The sequence below is a fragment of the Dendropsophus ebraccatus genome, chromosome 15 (assembly GCF_027789765.1).
Source record: "Dendropsophus ebraccatus isolate aDenEbr1 chromosome 15, aDenEbr1.pat, whole genome shotgun sequence".
NCBI classification, from domain to species: domain Eukaryota; kingdom Metazoa; phylum Chordata; class Amphibia; order Anura; family Hylidae; genus Dendropsophus; species Dendropsophus ebraccatus.
In genome coordinates, this window is record NC_091468.1 from 55,954,126 (window position 1) to 55,975,523 (window position 21,398).

The window sequence follows — 21,398 nt, forward strand, 5'->3', positions numbered from 1 at the left end:
TATTAGTATTAAACCCTCATGAAGCTTCTCAGTGTTAGGGATATAAGCCACTTTGTCCCATAGACTCTTTGCCTGGTATGAGAGAACATTACTTATATTTCCAGAGACCTCTCATTTCCTCCTCATATTAAAAGTAAATTACAGATTGCTGCCAGGGATCTCCATTAGGAAGCTGCAATGCCATGCTCCAATGGCCTTGTGGTTGTAAAGCTTGGATAACAGCCATATACATTTCCCAAATGAAAAATCCATACATAGAAAAATGTTTGAAAGGAATATATGGGTGATAGTAAAGCAAATAGGAGGTAAGTCGTGAAAACGTGTTTGTGAAAAGGTATAAAGCCAGGCGGACAGAACAAACACCGAACCACTCAATAAACTATAGCCGGCTCTATATAGCAGTTTGCAGTTTTATGAAGCTTAGTCTAAAATGACAAGAAACAATAGCAGATATAATATTTACCCATTTGCAGATAATTTTTTTATACATATATTTTTGTTTAGTTTATATATTTTTTTTATGTTTCATTTGAAAATCATCAAATAAATAAATATTATTCGTTATATTACGCAACAGTCTAATTTTTCCTAATATATGAGTATATACATATATATATATATATATATATATATATATATATACTATTTTTTTTTCTTTTATATATTTTTATTCCTTTTTTCAAATAATCATTATTTACGGTAATAACTTTAATATTCATTTCTCAAACAGAAGGAAATTAAACCTTATGTAATAAATATATATATATTCCAACTTAAAATTATGAAAATGAAATAGATAGAAAGTCCAGGTTCACATCAGCCATGTGATTGTCTATATATAACCCTCTTAAACCTGTCTATATATAAACCTCTCTATATAAATACATCTCATGATGTACAAGCCATACGTACAATTCGTAAAACGTTATCATATCACAACATTCCAGCGTCACACAACGACGTTGTCATTTTTTATATATTTCCTATTAATAATTCTCAATAGCGCCATTACGCCTTACATATTATAGCGGCGGATAAAATAACGCATAGAATTCTAAGTCTAATATAGGCCCGGGAAGCTCTGCTTTCCCCCTCCGATATATTTGACTACATTTTGTAATGCAAGAACTCATTGATTCCAGACAAATTGTGAAGAGTATTTGTCAGCAATTACCACGGTGAATTTAGGGCTGTAATACAATAACACTAAAATAACATTTGCAAACCTAGCCGAGCATGCAAATATGTGTGAGAGGCAACTTAAAGTACCGAGAAAGTCTCCCCGAGGCCACACCTGAGGCCCAGAGGACTAGTACCATGAACAGCCGGCTCCCCGTCTTGTGCAGACATAATGAGTGCTAAGCTCTCTAGTGCCAAGTAGGCTGTGCTCATCGCCGAAGTATTCCGCCAACTCCCGTTCATGCACCGACTCCTGCTGACTTCCCAAAACCCTTACAGTAGAACCAGTCTCTGTGAAAGTAAATGAACCATATGTTCCTGATACTGTACTCAGATATGTGCCGATAGCAAGTGAAACTCGGAACATTCATCAAAACTCACAATGACTAAGGTCTCTGGTGTCCTGGTACTATAGCAATCATTTTTATTACATGTCAGAAACACATTTGTTTCCAAAGGCGTCATCATTTATGCATCCGAGCAGCAGCCTATATAATATACAACCTGGTTTTATATTGTGTATAATGGGGATCATATCCCAGTCATAGCAAGTAGGCTATAAAATCACACAGAGGAAAAAAGCTGAAGGTATCTAAAACTGTAATGTCTGTAGGATAGGAGAAATAGGAGGTTAGAGAATGGAGTAATGCATAGGCAGGGGCATAGGGATAGAAGTTCAAAGGGCGGCTGGAGCCTGGGAGTAAGGGTGGTATTACACAGGTCGATGGGGGCCCGATAATACCGCTAGAATCTGCTAGATCGCTAGATACCTGCTACCTGCTATTAGATACCTGCCCTGCTAATACCGCTAGAATCTGCTAGATCGGTGCTCGTTTACTGGGCCTATTAAACGGCCCGATAATCGTTTAACAAGGGCTGCAGGGACATCGTTACCGATGTCCTGGCAGCCCTTGTTTAAACTGTATACATTAACTATGCAGGCTGCAGGGCTCCTCTTCTTCTGTGCTTCTCCCCGGGTCCGCGCACTCCAGCTTCAGAGCGGACTGTCTCAGCAGACAGGCCGCTCAGCCAATCACTGGCCATGGCGGTCCCAGCCTGTGATTGGCTGAGCGGTGTGCCAGCTAAGACAGGCCACTCTGATGCGCGGGAACCGGGGAGAAGCACAGAGGAAGAGGAGCCCTGCAGCCTGCATAGGTATGTATTCCTCTTTGCATATCGTCAGCAGAACCCGGCGATTATAGGTCAGAACCTATATCAACGATCAGCCAATGACAACGATCATCGGCTGATCATTGTCCTTATTACACGGAACGATAATCGGCCGTAATAGTACCCTAAAGGTATGTTCCCACTACGCAATAGACACCGAGACTTCAAGCAAGTTCTGCCGGGCGGCCTCCGCTTGGGGTTTCACCCGTCCCGTTGGCTCATTGATATTTGCCGGCAAATTCCGCTGTCCGCCCAAAGAATTGACATGTCAATTCTTTGGGCCGATGGCAGAATTCACCAGCAAACACCATTGAGTCTATGGAACGGGTGTCACTGCAAGTGGAAGCCGTGTGGCGGAAGTCTTCGCGCCCATTCCGTAGTGGAAACATACCCTCAAAGTAAAAAAAAAAGCTTTCACTGTCCCATAACAGTAGATTAGTACTGTAAATTATATTTATATGAAAGCAAAGTGTACAAGACTTTCAAGTTCTACAGATGACTGTAGGATCTGACTACACACAGGGTTTGTTTGTAGTCTGTAACCATGGAAACACATAGGTATTATATACACAAACTCAATATTATTAAACTACTTGCAAAGTTTTTTCATTGTGTTTCAAAAGGCAGCAAGCTCTAAAGTCACCAAAGTAAACAGTAATATGCAAATATGAATTTCCCAATATTCCAATTCACTAACATTGCACATCTGGCCCTGAAACCAACAAACCAACCTATGTGAACTCTGTCCTAACAAGTCATTTGGCATGGTTGCATATGTATTCCTGGACTAGATAGGTAGATAGACAAAAAAAGAGATAGATAGATAGATAGATAGATAGATAGATAGATAGATAATAGACAGACAGATAGATAGATAGATAGATAGATAGATAGATAGATAGATAATAGACAGATAGATAGATAGATAGATAAATAGATAGATAGATGATAGATAGATAGATAGATAGATAGGAGATAGATAGATGATAGATAGGTGATAGATAGATAGATAGATAGATAGATTGATTTCATATAGCATTTCACCCTATACCTATATGCTCACTTTCCATGGTTTCTCCCAGAACCATTGGGATAAGAACATAGCACATAACACTCGCTGTTTAAAGTAGGACGTTAAATACTTCCATATGTCGACTAAAAACAAATGCATACTGATAAGTGAAAAATGTTTAAAAGAAAAAAAATACACGGATCTAAACTGGAATAGAGCGAAATGAAAACCGAAAGCTGCTCATTTAACGAAGCCTCAATTATCGTCTCCTGATTATTCCATCCGCAATGCCTAGTGGTGCACATTTACAGATGTAGCAGAGCTGACTCCATGGTGTGATGTTTTATAAAACTCCAGAAGAAAAAAACTTCATCTGAACAAGGATTTTGTGGCTGGGTGCAGCCGTAGAGTTGAGAGACAAATTCAGCTCTGCTCCATCAGGAAGGCTTTCTCAGTCACACAAAGAACAATGGTGTACTAATCATGTAACACACAACATGGGATTTCCCAATTGCAAACAGCCAAAAAGAAATGTACTCCCATCAGGGTTATATAACAAGAAACAGTCTTTGTAGCAGGAAGACATGGCAACAAAAACAACATCATATTTAGCATAACCGTGAGTAGGCTGTAATGTCATTTGAGTGCAATACAGCTTTAGAAATACTGCAATGTGTCGGTGAAGATTTAGGCTGTGTTCACACACAGTGAGGAAGATTTATCGAACATGGTGTAAAGTAGAATTGGCTCAGTTGCCCCTAGCAACCAATCAGATTCCACCTTTCATTTTCCAAAGAGTCTGTGAGGAATGAAAGGTGTAATCTGATTGGTTGCTAGGGGCAACTGAGCCAGTTTCACTTTACACCATGTTTGATAAATCTCCCCCCTATGAGTTCTCATATACCTTAGACTGAAGTCGGCCAAAAATGTCAACTCAAAAGTGGAATCTGATTGGTTGCTAGGGGCTTTGGCTGTCCAGGTATGATGGTAATTGTAGTTTTGCAACAGTAAGAGGGTTAAAGGTTCCCCATCTCTGGTGTAAACACACTCTAAGTTCACGCATGCAGATCAGTTGCAGAAAAGCTTTACATCACATGTGAACATACCCTTAAGGGTGCTTTCACACGTACAGGATCTGCAGCAGATTTGAAGCTGCAGATTTGCTTTTAATCTGCCGCAGATCCCGTACGTGTGAACGGAGCTGAAAGGTGGTTTCAAGCACTTTTATTCATTTCAATTTTAGTCAATTTTTTTCTTCTTTTTTTTTTTTATCAAAACTAGATTGAAAAAGAAATAGCACACATAATAAAAGGATTAAACTCCTGCTTCCTGCTTGATCCACTTGTAGATCCACTTGTAAATAAATTAATCAAAAATAAAGAAAAACTGCACCAAAAACAGCACGTGGGAATATAGCCAAAACAACAAGACAGGCTCTGCTACATCTGCCCATACATATGCCATATTCAATATCCCTTACCTTGTTCGCTGCTGTTGTCTCCGCTATGCGACGTATGCCCCCCACTGGAAGGTCCTGGCGTTCCCCCAGAACGGGTCGACGCTGTGTCATCATGGTCTCTGCTCCAGGAAGGCTGTGGGAATAACATTGAAAACTTGATAAGCGCAAACACACACACACACAAAAAAAAATAAATAAATAAATAAAAAGACGCGAAAAGCTTCCTCTTCTTGCATATATTTAACAAGAACCAATTTAATGTGCAAATTTAAAGGAACGCTGCCAAATGGATCTGCATTAGTTTCTTTCACTGAGCTAAACTGCGCCGATATCTTTCATAATTGCAGCTGAATTACCATCGAAAACACAAACATTCCGGAGAAAAAGGCAAATAACGGCTTCTAGATTCTGATTATATATTTAGCAGCGTCAGAGCCTCTGGCGGAACAGTCTGTTACTCGGCAAATGCAAAAATGAGAGTGGTCTTTGATTCTGCCGTTTATATAGTCTTAGCCTCTGATACATCACACAAGAAGAGACTCTTTTTTTTTTTTCCTATAAGACAGGGACACAATTAGGCCCGACTCCACAATAGCCAATATGTGTCAGCTGTTTGCCGGATGGTATGTGGTAAATGGACTAGGCAAAAGGACAAAAAGGAGGGGAACAACAATGGCTTCACATGGTCTATGTACACTCAGCCCCATGCCGAGCCTCCTTGTACTATTGAACAGAAAACAGATGTTAGTCCTTATCGCAGGGTGAATTTGAAAGTAACATTCAGATAGGAAAAATTGGCTGTAAATTAAATTCTTACCTAAAAAAAAACACAACAACCCTGACAAGAACACTCCTCCTCCTCCCCAGCCGCCTTTTATCATTAGAAAAAGTTTTAATTAGGCTATAGTAATAGCTTCTAAATATAGCGATAGGCCTTACATGGCGTGCATGCATAATAGAGGCTCTCAGGATCAGCTACCATACATTGCACATTGATCTAGCAGACGGGGGATCGTGGAAAGAAGCGCTTATTTAGAGTGAAAGGTGGTATATACTGGCTACTATAGGGCAAGTTCTCTCAGTGGCCGTAGAGGCTTAGGGACCGGTCAGTTCCCTATGTGAGAGGTTGTTACTTTACAATGTTATTGTTTCATTTGTTATGTAAATAGAGTATTTGTAAATAACAATGTTTACAGTATAAGGGCCTGGTCACACTACGGAATCGGCGCCGAAACCCCCGCATATGGACTGTCCTGCCTGCTATCTGTTTGAATGGGAGGACTCGTTTGCCTCTGCTCTCCGCATCTCTCCGTGTCAATGACATGTCAATTCTTTGAGCGGGGAGGCGCTCGAGTCTTCCCATTCAAACAGATAGGAGACAGGAATCGGTCCTGAGTCCTTGCGCAGGGGTTCTGTATGAATTTCGTTGCCAATTCCATATGTTGACATTTGTTGCCAATTCCATAGTGTTAATGGGCCACCGGGCCCTGCACTGCTAAGGCTAGGACTATACTTCACCTTTAGGCTATGTGCACCCACAGTAAGAGACCGGCCATTTCGTGACCTGGCCGGGTCACAGAAGGACCGGTCTCTGAAAACATTATCCCGCAGTACCGGCCGGATAATCTTTGCAGCCACAGAGTTCTCATGCATCAGAACACCCCACAGCACACTATGAAGCGAGCAGCTGTAGCAGCTCGCTCCATAGTGTGCTATGACATGGTTTTCTGTCATGACATATCAGTTGTTTGCGGTGGCGCTAGGGACTCCATAGGCAGCAATGACACGTATACTCTTGTATAGATCACGGCCGTTGTACAACGGCCGCGGTTTTACGAAATTATACATTGTGTGAACATAGCCTTACTATGAAAATCGTAATTTAATAGAGATGAGCGAACCGGGTTCTGGCTTGAGTCCATCCGAACCCGAATCATATAAAGATGATAGATACATAGATATATACTGGACTATAATGCAGGATTAGATTGGGAGCCACACTGGAGACAAGGACTGTAACTTTTAACAATCTTTGTACACCATTGCTGAAAATGTCAGTGCCATAAAGGTAACAGAAGATACATACATAGCTAGACCTATAGATAACACATCAGTCGACTGCCACATAAATGTCCTGTCTGTGCAAACCCCAAAAGACGGCCTGCAGTGCTGTATACAATATGGAATCATACTGAGCTTTCTGCTTATTGGCCAAGTTTTATTTGGACGCACTTTAGTCTTATAAACACTTGGGCTATGTTCCCAAAATGTCTATTTTTGGCCGCTTTTTTTTTTTTTTTTTTTTTCGAACGGCCATCATATTGGTGCCAAAACGCCACAGTTTTATGCAAATTATGGTCATAATTTGCATAAACTGGCTGCATTTTGGCGCCAAAATGACGGCCGTCCAAAAAAAAAATAATACGTCCGTGAAAAAAACATTGTGGGAATGTAATATGCTGACTGTATATATCAATATAGTACAGTTTTTATATATGGGGTATACACCCCCAATGCATTAACACCATAACCGGGATCCCAAACATGCAGGATATCAAAAGCGTCGCAGCTATTATTTACACACATGGAAGTGAATATTCTGGAAAGTTCTCAGAACTGGACATGCAAGTTCCTGGCACCCTCTCTCCATCTGATGCCAGAGAGCAACAGACAGTAGCCAATGAAGTGCATACAGATTTAAAGGAGAAGTCCAGCAAAAATTTTTATTAAAGTATTGTATTGCCCCCCAAAAGTTATACAAATCACTATTATACACTTATTATGGGAGATGCTTATAAAGTGCTTTTTCCTCTGCACTTACTACTGCATCAAGGCTTCACTTCCTGGATAACATGGTGATGTCACTTCCTGGATAATATGGTGATGTCACTTCCTTGATAAAAATGGTGATGTCACTTCCTGGATAACATGGTGATGTCACTTCCTGGATAACATGGTGATGTCACGACCCGTCTCCCAGAGCTGTGGCGGCTGTGGCGGCTGGAGAGGATGATGGCAGAGGGATGCTCAGTGTCCCTCCAGTGCCCTGTGTCCCTCAGTGTCCCCCTGCCATCCTCTCTAGCAGCCACAGCCCGCACAGCTCTGGGAGTCGGGTCGTGACATCACCATTTTATCCAGGAAGTGAAGCCTTGATGCAGTAGTAAGTGCCGGAAAAAAATAAATAAAAAAAATAAATAAATAAAAAATTTCGCCGGACTTCTCCTTTAAGGGCTGGTGTCTCTTTAATTGTGAACACACTCATATGAGTGTTTTTATATTTCAATACGCTCAGGACTTTTTTTTACTTGAATGCCATGCCAGCGAAAGAAGAAGGGAAAAAAAAGAAACTCACACGAAAGCAAAGGCAACTATCAAGGGTATTCTAAATACTGTCAATTGTATTAGTGATTCAGTGACTGGTAAAAAGATGTGTGAACTGTGGGAGAAAAACGCTTTTTTTTTTTTTTAAACAAATATGCAGTCTCCAACAGGCCAGAAGAATGCTGTAAGTGGGTAATGTGGAACACATGCGATGAATGCAAACAGTTAATGCATAAATTTTCGGTTTGTACAACTGCAGCTTTTAGACTTGTTTATTCAGAGCGCTGCAGAGAGAGAGAGAATGGTACAGCGCCCAGGGGACAGACAATGCCAGGCACAAAGCCCTGGTGCCTCAACATGTAAAAGGATGTTTTTCTATGTGCTACAAATCCCACTTGAAAATATAATTAGAAGAAGAAAATGGCAAACTATTGCATTAACTGTAATTGAACAAAAGACCAAGCAAGGCTTGTGGGAGGCTGCATGAACCCGTGGGAGTTCTGGGATGCATCAGATCTTAGGAGTGACATCTCCAGGGCATTCTCATTCTATTTGTGTTGTCCCTCACTACTATAGTCGGCCGTTGATCTGACTTGTAATTAATAGAAAATCTGCAGATAACAAGCTATAATATAGACGGCGGCAAAAAGAAAAAAAAAAAAAACGTGTTGATTAATCTGATTACGGCCGCAATTCAAGAGAAGGTGGCGCCACGTCTACTGCAGGAGACCACAAACATGATATATTCACTATGTTTTAATGAGCTGGGATGATTTATTCGGTTTTGTTCCATATCACGCCACCCCCCACCCCCCACCCTTCCTTGCACACACATTTCTACTGAGCCGGGATGTAGATTAATTCAATGCTTAATTGTTGAGTAAATTCAATTTTCCACCTTCTATTCTGCGCGGCGTTAGCTAAGGTTCTTAAATCTTTAGCAGTGAGGCCTAAGTCGAGCGTTTGTGATCCGCGCCTACCTTCTTCTTCTTTTTTTTTTTTTTTTTTTTTTTTTTCATCACCATTTTTCTTCCTCCACCACTTAATTCACCATGAAAAGATTTTCCTTGCTGGAAATTCTGATGCTGCTATGATCTGTGAGCCATTCCGATTCATTGCATTTCCATTGTGTTTGGTCTTAGATGCCGAGTTCCTCTTTTTTTCTCACAGCTATTGCCACATTATACAGCCATTCATGCAAGAAATGTTGAATTCCACCTCAGTTTATCAAAATTGTGTGTAACAGTCACTTAACCCATATGTTTAATTTCGGCGCTCGGGAGAGAAGACGGATCAGGGGTGCTGAGAAAAGAATTCGACCGATCCAAGGGATAGAAGTATTTTTATTTTTTACTATTATTTTTTTAGAGGTTTAGATTTATTATTGAAATTTATTCTTTTTTGTCACCTTGTACTAAATATGTTGTATTTATAGTTGCAGTAGAGGTGGATTTGTCATGTGAGTTTGACATTTGCACAGCTCATAGTGAGAGGTGTTTACTGGGGTTTATATAGGAGTGCAGGCAAAGTGACCTAATGGCTATTCAGTTTTCCCAAAAACACCAACGACTTCTCAACAATGGTTACTGACATATACTGTAGTGTGCCCATTGAGTTTAAAGTAAATGTGTCAGGTCCGTACCAGGTACAGAGCTGCAGGCACAGGCAAAGAGGTGAGAGGGAGATGCCTTTGTGTCCATTTGCAAAGTTATAAAATTGCATTGCTGAAGGGCCATAGAAGTAATGCTGAGCCACAGCATGCATGCCTCCTCCCTCCCTGTCTTGACTGTTTAAAGTTCAGGGCTGAGCTTCCAGCACTGTATGTCAATTAGTCAAGGAAGAGAGACATGGGGGAGGAGGCATGCATGCTGCGGCTCAGCATCATTTCTGTGGCACTTCAGCTTCCAAGAAAAAATGCAATTTTATAACTCTGCAAAGGGTCATCAGCAAAGACAAAGGCATCTACCTACTGTATGACCTATCTGCCTGTGCCTGCAGCTTTCTATATGATACTGACCTGAGAGATTCCCTTTATTGGACCCAAGTAGTCAACTAGTAACTAGGTTTGGTCCATTTACAAAAAGTGTGCATTAGTTTTGGAGGAAAAAACCTAACCCTAAGTTAGAAAAAAAAAAATTCTGGTTCACTGGTGCTTGAGGCATGTATTGTACTTTACACCAATAATATGGGTAAAATTGCCAGATCTACACAAGAACATGGAAATCCACCATGTCATCTGCTATAGGCCAATAAAGGCCGAATTAAAAAAAAAATCCTATAAGGGAGTCCGAAGGCTTATACAAATAATTCCTTTCCCACTATGGGGCTCAATCGGTCTCCACTCCCAATGTTTTACTTAGTTTTTTGTTTGTTTTTGTTACTTATTCATTTATTTTTGCCCCAGTTCAAATCAAACAGCTCAGCCAATGAAAGATTAAAAAGAGGGACAAGCGCAAGAAAGTAAATTATATGCGAAACTTTATTTTTTTTCTTGAATTTATCCTTATTATAACGCAGCAACAACCAAAAAAAAAATTTAATTACAAATTCAACTCTGCTCCATCTGTATTTTACACTAGTATATTGGAGCCACCCCTTAGACTTGATGATAACCACAAACTGGCAGGAAATAACATTGAAAGCCCAAGTGTTTCCCGGATGAGGGCTGCATGACTTACAGGAAGAGTTTTCTTTTAGTGATATCAAATCCTGGTTGCCTGTGTGGCTAGTACATTCCAGATACTGCTATCTAGACTGTCAGCTCTGTTACCAAGGTTATAGGTCCGAGATTACATGGGAAGTGGGCACAGTAGTAGGGAATCAAGAAGGGTAAAGAACTGGGGAGGTAATAGTCACTGACTAAGTTAATGGAGTTTTCACATCTTGAAGGTTATCCTGTGGATAGGGGATAACTACCCGATTATGGGGGAATCTGACTGATGGGACACCCTGTGATCTTCAGAATGGCGACCCATTAGAATGAACTGGCAGGTGGTACATATACATTGCCACTACATGCATTTTCTTTGGTAGAGATGATTGAACAGCGCTGATGTTTAGGTTCGTACGAACTCGAACCATCAGTATTTGACTCCCGCAGTCTTCCCGTTCCATGGGGAAGGTGGAGACAGTCAGAGTCCTGCCTGGAAAACAGGAATACAGTCTATGGCCCAGGCTGTATCTCTGTCTTCCAGGTGGGACTCTGGCTGTCTCCACCTTCCCCACGGAACGGGAAGACTGCTGGAGTCAAATACTGATGGTTCGAGTTCGTACGAACCTGAACATCAGCGCTGTTTGATCATCTCTAGTCTTTGGCAGCACTGTATTTATCTGTCCCCAGTAGCACCCATAGAGAATGAATGGAGTGGTGGCATGTATGAACAACCTGCATGCTCCATCGTAATGAAAGAATAGGGTCCCTGTTCTCAAGATTAAAGGGGGCCCCAGTGGTCAGACCCTTACAATCAGGTAGCTAGGGGACATTCAAATAAATTAAGTTAGATTAGATTCACATCTGGAACAACCCCTTAATACAAAACCTAGACTTCTGTCCAGTCTAATGTTCCATAGATGGAAATGAGGCCTGGTGTAGGAACCATTAGTGACTTGAGTCTGCCAGAGCCAGGCTTCTGCATGGTACTGTCTTTTGGCTCCTAAAGGGAGATTCCAAACTGGAGAACCTCCTCTGTGACATAGGGAGAATGAACAGGCATTATCCTAAAAGAATAACCTATTCCAAGAGGATATCCCAAGATTATATTTTATAACCTATGCACAGGATAGGTAATATGTATCTGACTGATGGGAGCCTCACTGGGACCCCACTAATCATGAGAATCAGAAGAAACAGTAGGCTTGATAGACCACATCCGCTATGATATTAGGATAACCTAACTAAAGAAGTCATAAGTGAAGGGGTTTGACCACAAGCTACCAAACACCTCAATACAGGAACATACTGCTTTAACATCTGCTCTAACAAGCCAATGCTCATCCCACTAGACTTGAGATATGTAAATGGTTCTCCAGTGAAAGACACTGAAGGCCCTGATTTTAGACTAGACTACTGGTCGGTCAAACCGGCAGATTCTAGCGTATATGGGGCCATTCTGAACAACCACCCACCTCAAGTGACCGTTATGGCAAATGACCTGAAATCGTTCACCCAATCACACGGAACGATGATCGTTACTTATGATGGTTCTTGCGGTCGTCCTGTCATCGCTACTGCGTTCATTTGAGAGAGAACGACCTAACAATGCAAACGATGTGCAAACGATTTGCAAATGATCAACGATAAAAATAGGTCCAAATTCTATCAAGTGACCAATGATTTCTCGTTGGCCGTTTAATCGTTGCCTTCTATTACACAAAACGATTACCGCTCAATTACAAACGATCAAACAATTTTTTGATTGATAATCGTACCGTAGAATTGGGCCCTTGGTCAGAAGTGATCAGGCTGGAAGAGTTATTAGCAAGTGATCGGTCACCTCTACCTTATTTGTGCTTCTTATATTCACTCTACCAAGACATATTCCCCACCTTTCTAAAAACATGTATTCAACTTGCACAATAAGTAAAAAATATCCATCTTAAGCTCAATCCAAATGCCCTGTAGGACTGTAGAATGTAGCACCTTTCTTCAGCCATGAGCCCTAGGAGAAACACTCTCCTATCTGCATGCAAACAAACTGTTAACATGGGAATCTCAGCGCCCCGGCTTTGATGTAGCTGTCATCTAGCCCAGTGACTCAATTTGAGCTCCTAGTGCTCCTTAGCAATTTGATTGAACTTCACTTGTTACAGGACTGACATACAGAGATCATAAAAATTAATTGCCTCTAATGGTTGCCGCACCACACTGCTCTGGGAACTGTGCGAGGAGAAGCATTGATAAGATGAACATATCGAGGAAAATGAGGCTTAACTCAAGACGTGTCCCTCAAGGAGCCATGCGGAGACTGAAACAGACATAGTATATCTAGAACATTGATTGCGAATATAAGCTTAAAAAATAACAATAGACAAAGACGATTTCTCTCTACTATAAAGCCTTAGCTAATGGATGACGTTTTCTACTTTTGTAAACTGGGGGCCGGTCATAATGCAGAGGATTAGGAAGAAGGTTCTGTGGCTTGTGTAGAGTCGTCTTCCTATTGTACTACATATTTACGCAGCATTATATGGTAGAATTTCAGATGAATTTCAACAACCCCTTAACCTGTGTAAAAAAATATTTCCTATGTACTTGCAAACGTCCTGGCTCCCTGATTCCCGCGCTGGTGCTTCTTTATTTAAAATGCCAAAAAGAAGCGGAATGATCATGGTGGCATCATTTGTCCATTGTCATTTGTCCATTGTCAGTTGCAACATGATGGCAGTCAACTACATCAGACATAGTTATATTAGTTGTTAAGGATGAAACAAGATAAAGTTCCAATTACACCTTCAGTAACAGATGGACTAACACTCGTCAGTCATCTCTCCCGCCCACCACTCATCCTCCCCACACACAGGAACATCCATCGCCAAGCGTTCCCGTTTTCTCTATGGGAAGTTTCTCTATGGTGAGTTCTCGATACAGCTTATCTCTCCCGAAAAAAAGAGGTCAGGTGAGTGGCAGGTATGGGCCTTAAAAGTCTAAAATGTATGGGGAACTCAAGAGTATATCAAGTCCAATCTGTGTTGATCCAGAGGAAGGTAATAATGAGGCAGACCCCCAAATGATCCATAGGGGAAAATTCTTCCTGACTCCAATTATGGCAATCAGAACAATGCCCTGGCCATTTTCTGTTATGAATGACAGAAAAAAATGAGTGAATATAGCCTAAGGTCTATTAAATGGGCACTGTCACAAAATATATTTTAAAATTATATGTCAAAAAGGCAAATCAAAAGATAGTATCAGTCAAGGTCTGAGTGTTCAGTCTGCGACCAGTCAGGAGAACAAGCCAGGTATGTTTCTGGCAGTTCCGTGCACCGCTTGCTTTAGGATCAGACTGCATACCTGCTAGTTTGAAGAAAGTACCCTGCTACACAAGGGCGATGATAGGGAACAGGTTTTGATTTTGTTTTTGAAAAAGGAGTTTCCCAAAATTCTACAGAATCTGAGGAAATTCCTTTAATTTTTACTGGGCAGTGGTCTTGACCCTGCAGCTCTACAGCTGTTGCAAACTTACAACTTCTAGCTTAGTTTGACAGCCTGTAGTTGTAGTCAGTCTGGGGTATATGGGGTATCCCCACCAGAGGAAATAATCCTGGGGGCCCACCAATGAAGAACCAGTGAGAAACAACATGTCAGTCATTGTTAGTGCAGGATCTAAAGCTGGGGGCCCACCGGAGGATTCTCCGGTCCTCTGGGGGGGGGGGGGCAGTCCAGCACTGGTTGTAGCTTTCCAGATCAGAGTCCACTGTTTAAGGGCATGTAAATTCTTTATAAAGCAATGTAAGTGGAAGTTTCGTAGTGGTGGTAAGGAACAGTGGTCTTTTAACTGGGAGAAGGGGGCACTGTAGATTCATCAACAAAGACATTGTAGACCTAAGAAGTGTAGTGCATTCATTATATATGATCCAGCACTGACAGTGCTAGGTACATTCTTATAATGTTTCCATCTCGGAGAGAATTATTTAGATTATCTATTAGCCACTTGGAAGCCGGAGCATTAAACTATGTACATAGCAGAGTGAGTGTGGAGTGAAATTATTTCGTTGACATCATATTCGACAGCGGCATATGACATGCATCCACACAAGTGAAACACAAAGCTCCCCTTGATGAAATGAATGATAAAATCCATAGCCGCAACATTACGCCCATTGTTTATGTAGTAGAAGGGAGCTTAAGTAGGAAGTTTCCTGTTCCTCTATCCATTACTGCCATCGGCTAGAATGATCTATGGTGGGAGCCTTGGGAACCAAGATCCGTCAGAAGCTCTGTGTATTAACGGACATCAGTGTCACACCATAAGGTGCAAACAAATGTATACTTTATATTCAAGGATTATAATGGGAATATGTCACGTATGCTCCATATTTGTACTCAACCTTATGGTAGAAAAACAAAATCTGTCATCGTATTCCTCCGCCGATTTAATACTCCCAAATGGCACAGAATGTTGGAAGAATTTGGAAGGCGACAGATTTTTATGTATTTAATTGCAGCGCGTGGACGTTGTAAAGAGGTATCCGTTCTCACAGTCCAATGAGTGAACGGCGTCTCCTCAGAGCTCCTTCACGTTGCATGGAGCACCTCTTAGAAGTGATCCTAACAAAGGAAGTATTTAATGCAATTTCTTGGTAAACAAAACAAATAATAGAGATTGAAAAGATGAAAGTGTATGTTAAATAAAGACGTGCGCTCCGGCTCTGCTTTCATAAAATCTACTTAACAATGATACTCTCTCTCTCTCTCTCTCTCGCTCGCTCTCTCTCTCTTAGGAGCTAAACCAATAAACTCAGATGCAAGCGCCCAGGTTCTTCCTCTGAGATTTCAGCCAAATGCATAGTGGAGACCTACATTTTTATTTTTGTAGTAGGTATAACATTACAATAACACTCCAGACATGGACGACCCGTGCTAATAGCAGAGATGCAGCGCTACTCCGAGTATATTTAGCCTCCTAGTCATTTGCACGGCAGAAAAACATAAAGTTCAGCTATTGCTATTTTTTTCTGGAAAGTTTCCTGAGGGGATAGACACAACAGAATTAAGACATAGAAAAAATGCAAATGACTACGATATTACCATATTCCTATAAACGTACCAGGCTCTAGTCTATTCAGATGGGGATAAGAATGGTGGACATCTCTGGGGTATTCTGTGACCTATATAAATTAAAGCAGTATTCCCACTCCTTTACGTTTAAATAACTTAGCCATATGAACAGTGTCAGATTGGGGGGGTTCTGACCACTGGAGTCCCCTGAGTATTGGTATTGATGATACTGATACAGTCGTCAGCCACTGTTAGTAAGTGCCGGTATTCAGTGGCAGGATGTTGTCCGGACCTGAACAGGTAAAGATGCCTGTGGTAAAGATATATCACAATCTCTCTGTGGTGAGAAGGGGATGTATGGCCCGGGTCCAGAAGAAGCCCCCGTTTAGTAGCAGGGGGAAGTCCCGATGTGATGGTTCTGACAGCCAATATGTGTCTGACGACACATGGATAAGACCCCCAATCTAACATTTATCATCTGTCCTGTAATTATTTTAAAGTGAATGAACCACCAAGTACATCACTATGGGTTTTTTACATTAACAAACTGGTGTCGGTGCGGGGATGCCTGTGGCACGGTTCTTTTTTTGAACTGCCGCAAAGTTCCCGTACACAGTGGTGGTCTATTCCCAAGCACCGGCCTACCCTACCCAACACCCTACCCTCTATAACGCAGCTCCATTAGATTCAATGGAGCTCATCACTGAGGGGAGATTGTCACACTGGGTCCCAGTGGTCCCGCGCCTAGTGCTTCGTGCCAGGCCGGTGCTTGGGAATTCACTGGCGACATGTGCAGACTGCTAATGTAGAAAAAAAAATAGCAATGTACCTGGTGGTACATTCAATTTAAAATTTGGAGGGAAAAGTTGGCCAAACTGGCTAAATGTTGGTTGGAAAAACATTGACTCTTCCGAAGGCTATCTTTTCCTATACCTCATGCATATCCAAGCATGTATGTGTTATGAATGAAGGGAGAAGAAAGCCACTTTCAGATTCCTTTGGCAATTACTTATCTCTGCAAGAACAAAAGGATCAGGCAGTTAAAGTCCAACAAACATGATCCTTCTCTCCTCCGACATGTGCTACTGGAGAGTCAGGTGGCCCCCTTGGACATTAGATGGTTGGCCGCTGCTGCCAAAATAGCAAAGTTCGGCTGACAACTATCTGATCTACAAGGACTGCCTGCTTATAGTGTATGGTGGTCTCCTCTCTGACAGCAGCTGTCAGGGCACATCAGTTCTGACATGTTGGAGGACATCCTGCTCAATCCTTTGTTCTCATTGGAAATAAACCCAGGGGAGGGGTGATCAGGAACCTGGAGAGGTTTAGCTCCCACTATTCACTGAAAAATATACACGCTCAGCTTAGTTGAGAATGCATGTTTCCCAACTGATGTTGTGAACCACTGATGAGAGGCACAGGCAGTGCACTAGGCAGTACAGTTGCTGAGACAACCCTACAACACCCTGCGAGTATCATGCGGGAATCCTAGTCTAATTGACAGGACAGGAGTAACCTTGGAGGAATGCCTTAAATTGATAATGTTACCCCCACCTTATTCACGCTTCATTTCATGGGTAAACAGTGTCACCTAGGCGGGGCTTCACAACAGTTGGGCCCAATCTCCCCGCCTAGGTGACACTGTCCACCAATGAAATTAGGCGATTTTAGAGCAGAAAGAAGACACAGACATGTTTTATATAGCTAAATATGGAATGTGTAGCATCTTAAATTTGTGGATAGAGTAAGGGGTGGGTGACAATATCATTTTAAGTTTGTGGCCACATTTATAGCTACCTTACTTTTTTATTATTTCTATCTATTATAAGCCTATATAGGAGACTTGGATCACAAAATAGACTAGCTACTGCAAAACTGCCTTAAAGGGACACTAACCTAAAAAGAGTTACTTGTATAATTTACATATATCTAGGTAAACGTTTCTGGTGAGATACATAAAATAAAGTAGAGGTCATTGGGGGCAGATATTTTCTGGATAGCCTGAAATGACTGATACAGGAACCAGTAGACTGTATCCCATAGCACAGCAAATTGTTAATGAGACTAATTTCATGGTTAGTGTCTCTTTAAGGAATATGAATGGCCTACTAAAACCTACCAAAGATTTACAAATGAGTTTATAATCCAGACAAAACTACCATATAACTAACTTCAGACGTAAAAGAAGGATACAAGAGAACCAATGGGATCATATGTAATATGGTACTAGTGCTTTATTTCTACTACTATCCTTGAAAGATAGATAGATAGATAGATAGATAGATAGATAGATAGATAGATAGATAGATAGATAGATAGATAGATAGATAGATAGGAGATAGATAGATAGATAGATAGATAGGAGATAGATAGATAGGAGATAGATAGATAGATAGATAGATAGATAGATAGATAGATAGATAGATAGATAGATAGATAGATAGAATTTTATGGGTGTCTAATGATCCAAAATATTTCCTAATCTGACCCTTGGAATTTTACCGTATGTATCCTAGTATCTAAGGACCCCGGACGTTGACCCGGTAATACTCCGAATGGTCTTCTCTAAGCTTGTAAAGGTCACTAAGTTTAGTGAATCTGTTGCTTTTCCCGGCTCTGTACTATTTTACAATTATAGAAAAAAAAAATAGAAACCAAAAGCTTTTCAACCTTCACTAAGTCAAAGCAACATCACTAAGCGCGAATGCATTGTGAAAGGGCCACAGAGCAAGGACAATGTTTTGTCACTACAGAAAGTCAATAAAGCTCCAGCATCCTACAATGTTTATTTCATAGCTGCTCTTCTCAAGAAATGGAAAGTAAAAGCCAGCGATGCATAAATGCATGGGCTCCAGGATCATCTAGATGGCTTCAGTAAAAAATTTCTAAAAAGCCAGCGCAATTTATTTTTATTACCCCCACTTAGTTCAATGGCCGGGCAGGGATGGATTGCACAACTTGGATAATGTGACGTGAATAAAAGCCAAAGTAAAAAGTTGTACGACAGTTATGTGTCCGAAACCATCACAGAGCCCCGGCCTCACATAGAGAGTGCTAGGACATCATTATGTAGGGAATTTATTTCCAATACTAATAACTTCCATTCATTATGGGGCCAGTTAAAACCATCTGTAGATAGGAGGAACCAGAGGAAACCAATGCAAACATGGGAAGAACACACAAACTCCAGGCAAATGTTGTACTTGGTCATGGCCAAACCCAAAACAATAACATTAGCAGTAATCATGCAATCACAAAAAGAAAAAACTTTATGGATATAGGCCTGCAAAGATAGGATGCATGCACACTATGAAATACGCGCGTAAAGGCCGCTGAGGTTTCCATCGCTGGCCCCTGCTCGCAGGCACGCATTTCTTCGCCTGTGCCATAGACTCCATTCTAGGCACAGACAGATTCCGCCGTCCGTCGAAAGAATTGATATGTCAATTCTTTCGGAGGACGGCGGAATCGGCCCGCCCACAAAATGGTGTTTATGGCACGGGCGGAGATGTGTGCAGCAATGGAATCCGCATCGGCCTTTGTGCCCGTATTCTGTAGTGTGCACGCACCCATAGAGAGAGAACCTTATAGGGGGAAATGCAAAACCTGTAGTTAGTAAATACCACTAGACTCTCTTTCTGGAATATGGGGGCTGTGCACGTCTTATGGTGCCCATACACCTTTTACTAAAGTTGGTCCCACTCGTCATTGGCGGTGGGTTCAGCCGACATTATAAGGTGTCCCATCTCCTCACCGGGCATGATAGATTTTGACTGCCCTACCATTTTGTTTCGGAGGGATAAGCTGGTGCCAGAGCAGTCTGGCTGAGGCTTACCGCCCCCTATAGGGGACACATGAACGATCGGCCAGTCTAAACATTTGTGTGTATGATGAGGACAGGAGAAAAGTGTTCGCCTAACAATGACCTAAGTTATTGAACATGTATAAGTACCAGGGGTATTATGTTAGGGACCCCTTTTTCAGTAATGCCCAGGGAGGGGTGGATGAACACAATAACATCCACTTACCTCCCTGCCACTGGCATTCCGCCAGTGTCGGACTGGAGCACCAGAGGACCGAAGAATCCTCCGATGGGCCCCCAGCTTTAGAACCTGCACAAACACTGACTGACATGTTGTTTCTCATTGGTTCTTCATTGGTAGGCCCCACAGGATCATTTCCTCTGGTGGGCCCCAGATACCCCAGTCCGACACTGCATTCCGCTACTCCAGTCCTCCAGTATACAGCCTCTTCCTGGTCTTGAGACAAGACTTGAGATGTACCCACCTCTGCCAAGCGGGCCTAAGCCATGGCTAATCGGGGCTGCCACTTCATGTCTCAAATCCCGTATCAAGACCATGAAGCAGCCATGAACTGGGGGACAGGAGCAGGTGCCAGCACTGGAGCCAGGGAGGTAAGCGGATGTTATTGTTTTCACCCACTTCCTCCCCGGCTATGCAAAAAATGGGGTCCCGACTGGAGCACCCTTTTAATGTTCTAAAAGTTCCCACATGGCCTTCGTATTTTCAGATGATAACAGTGTATCATTCAACTACTGACAACTGTTATAGTTCACCTGACGAATTATTTTTCAGGTGGAAATAATCCACTTTAATCAACTTTAATCTAAGGTGTATGGGCACCTTTAGTCCTGACATGTTGTTGTTGTCGTTTTGGAGTTTATAAAGAGACAAAGCCCTGCATATAAGGAAGGTTAGTGTGATCAATAATATTTCCAGTCGATAAGACATCCAGCAAATTCAACCGATAATCCTATTGTGTTACTCCAGAAAAAGACAAAAAGCCCTTATGAGGCAGATGCCAACTGCCCCATAAACTTCCGTCCCAAGTCCAAATATAACCACTAACACCTGTCCCCAGGAATAAAGCCCCCTAAGGCACCTGACTAAAACTTTTATTCAATTACTTAAAAAGCTTACTGAAAAATTTATCAAAAATATTTAAAACATTTTAAAAAGTGAAATTTAGTCAGGTCCCTAAGGGGGCTCTATTCCCCAGGCCTCACAGCCTCACAGTGCTAGTGGTCATATTGGACCCTCGACCTCCGACTAGGAGGCCTTGTGATTGTTCAAGTCCAAATATGGCAGAATCAACAAATATCAGAATCTAGTACCCATATTTTGTAATATTATATTTAAAAAAAAAAACATACAGGTCCCTCTCGAATTTGGTCAATGACTCACCCATTACAACATCATGTGGCAGAGTCCTATATGGACTTGCTGCTTTTACAGTAAAGAATCCTTTCCTCTCTGTTACACCGCAGAAACCTCAGTGACAACTGAGCCCATATAAAAAGGCTAATTCTATGTCAATAGCCATTACTTAAAGGGCTACGCCAGTGAAAAAAATGTTTTTTTCAAATCAACTGGTGTCAGGAAGTGCCAAAGATTTGTAATTTAATTCAATTAAAAAATCTCCAGTCGTCCAGTACTTATCAGCTGCTTTATGTCCTGCAGGAAGTGGTGTTTTTTCTCCAGTCTGACACAGTGTTCTCTGCCGCCACTTCTGTCTATGTC

The 21,398-nt window shown here is 41.6% G+C and overlaps 1 protein-coding gene across 2 annotated transcripts in view; it reads right to left on the minus strand.

Annotated features, from left to right (window-relative positions):
* MEIS1 (Meis homeobox 1) overlaps positions 1-21,398 on the minus strand; it is a 140,084-nt gene that overhangs the window by 95,381 nt on the left and 23,305 nt on the right. For both annotated transcript variants that reach the window (XM_069955539.1, XM_069955541.1), the window contains exon 7: positions 4,842-4,953. In XM_069955539.1, coding sequence (XP_069811640.1) covers positions 4,842-4,953 — 112 coding nt within the window. The remainder of the gene's footprint in view (positions 1-4,841; positions 4,954-21,398) is intronic.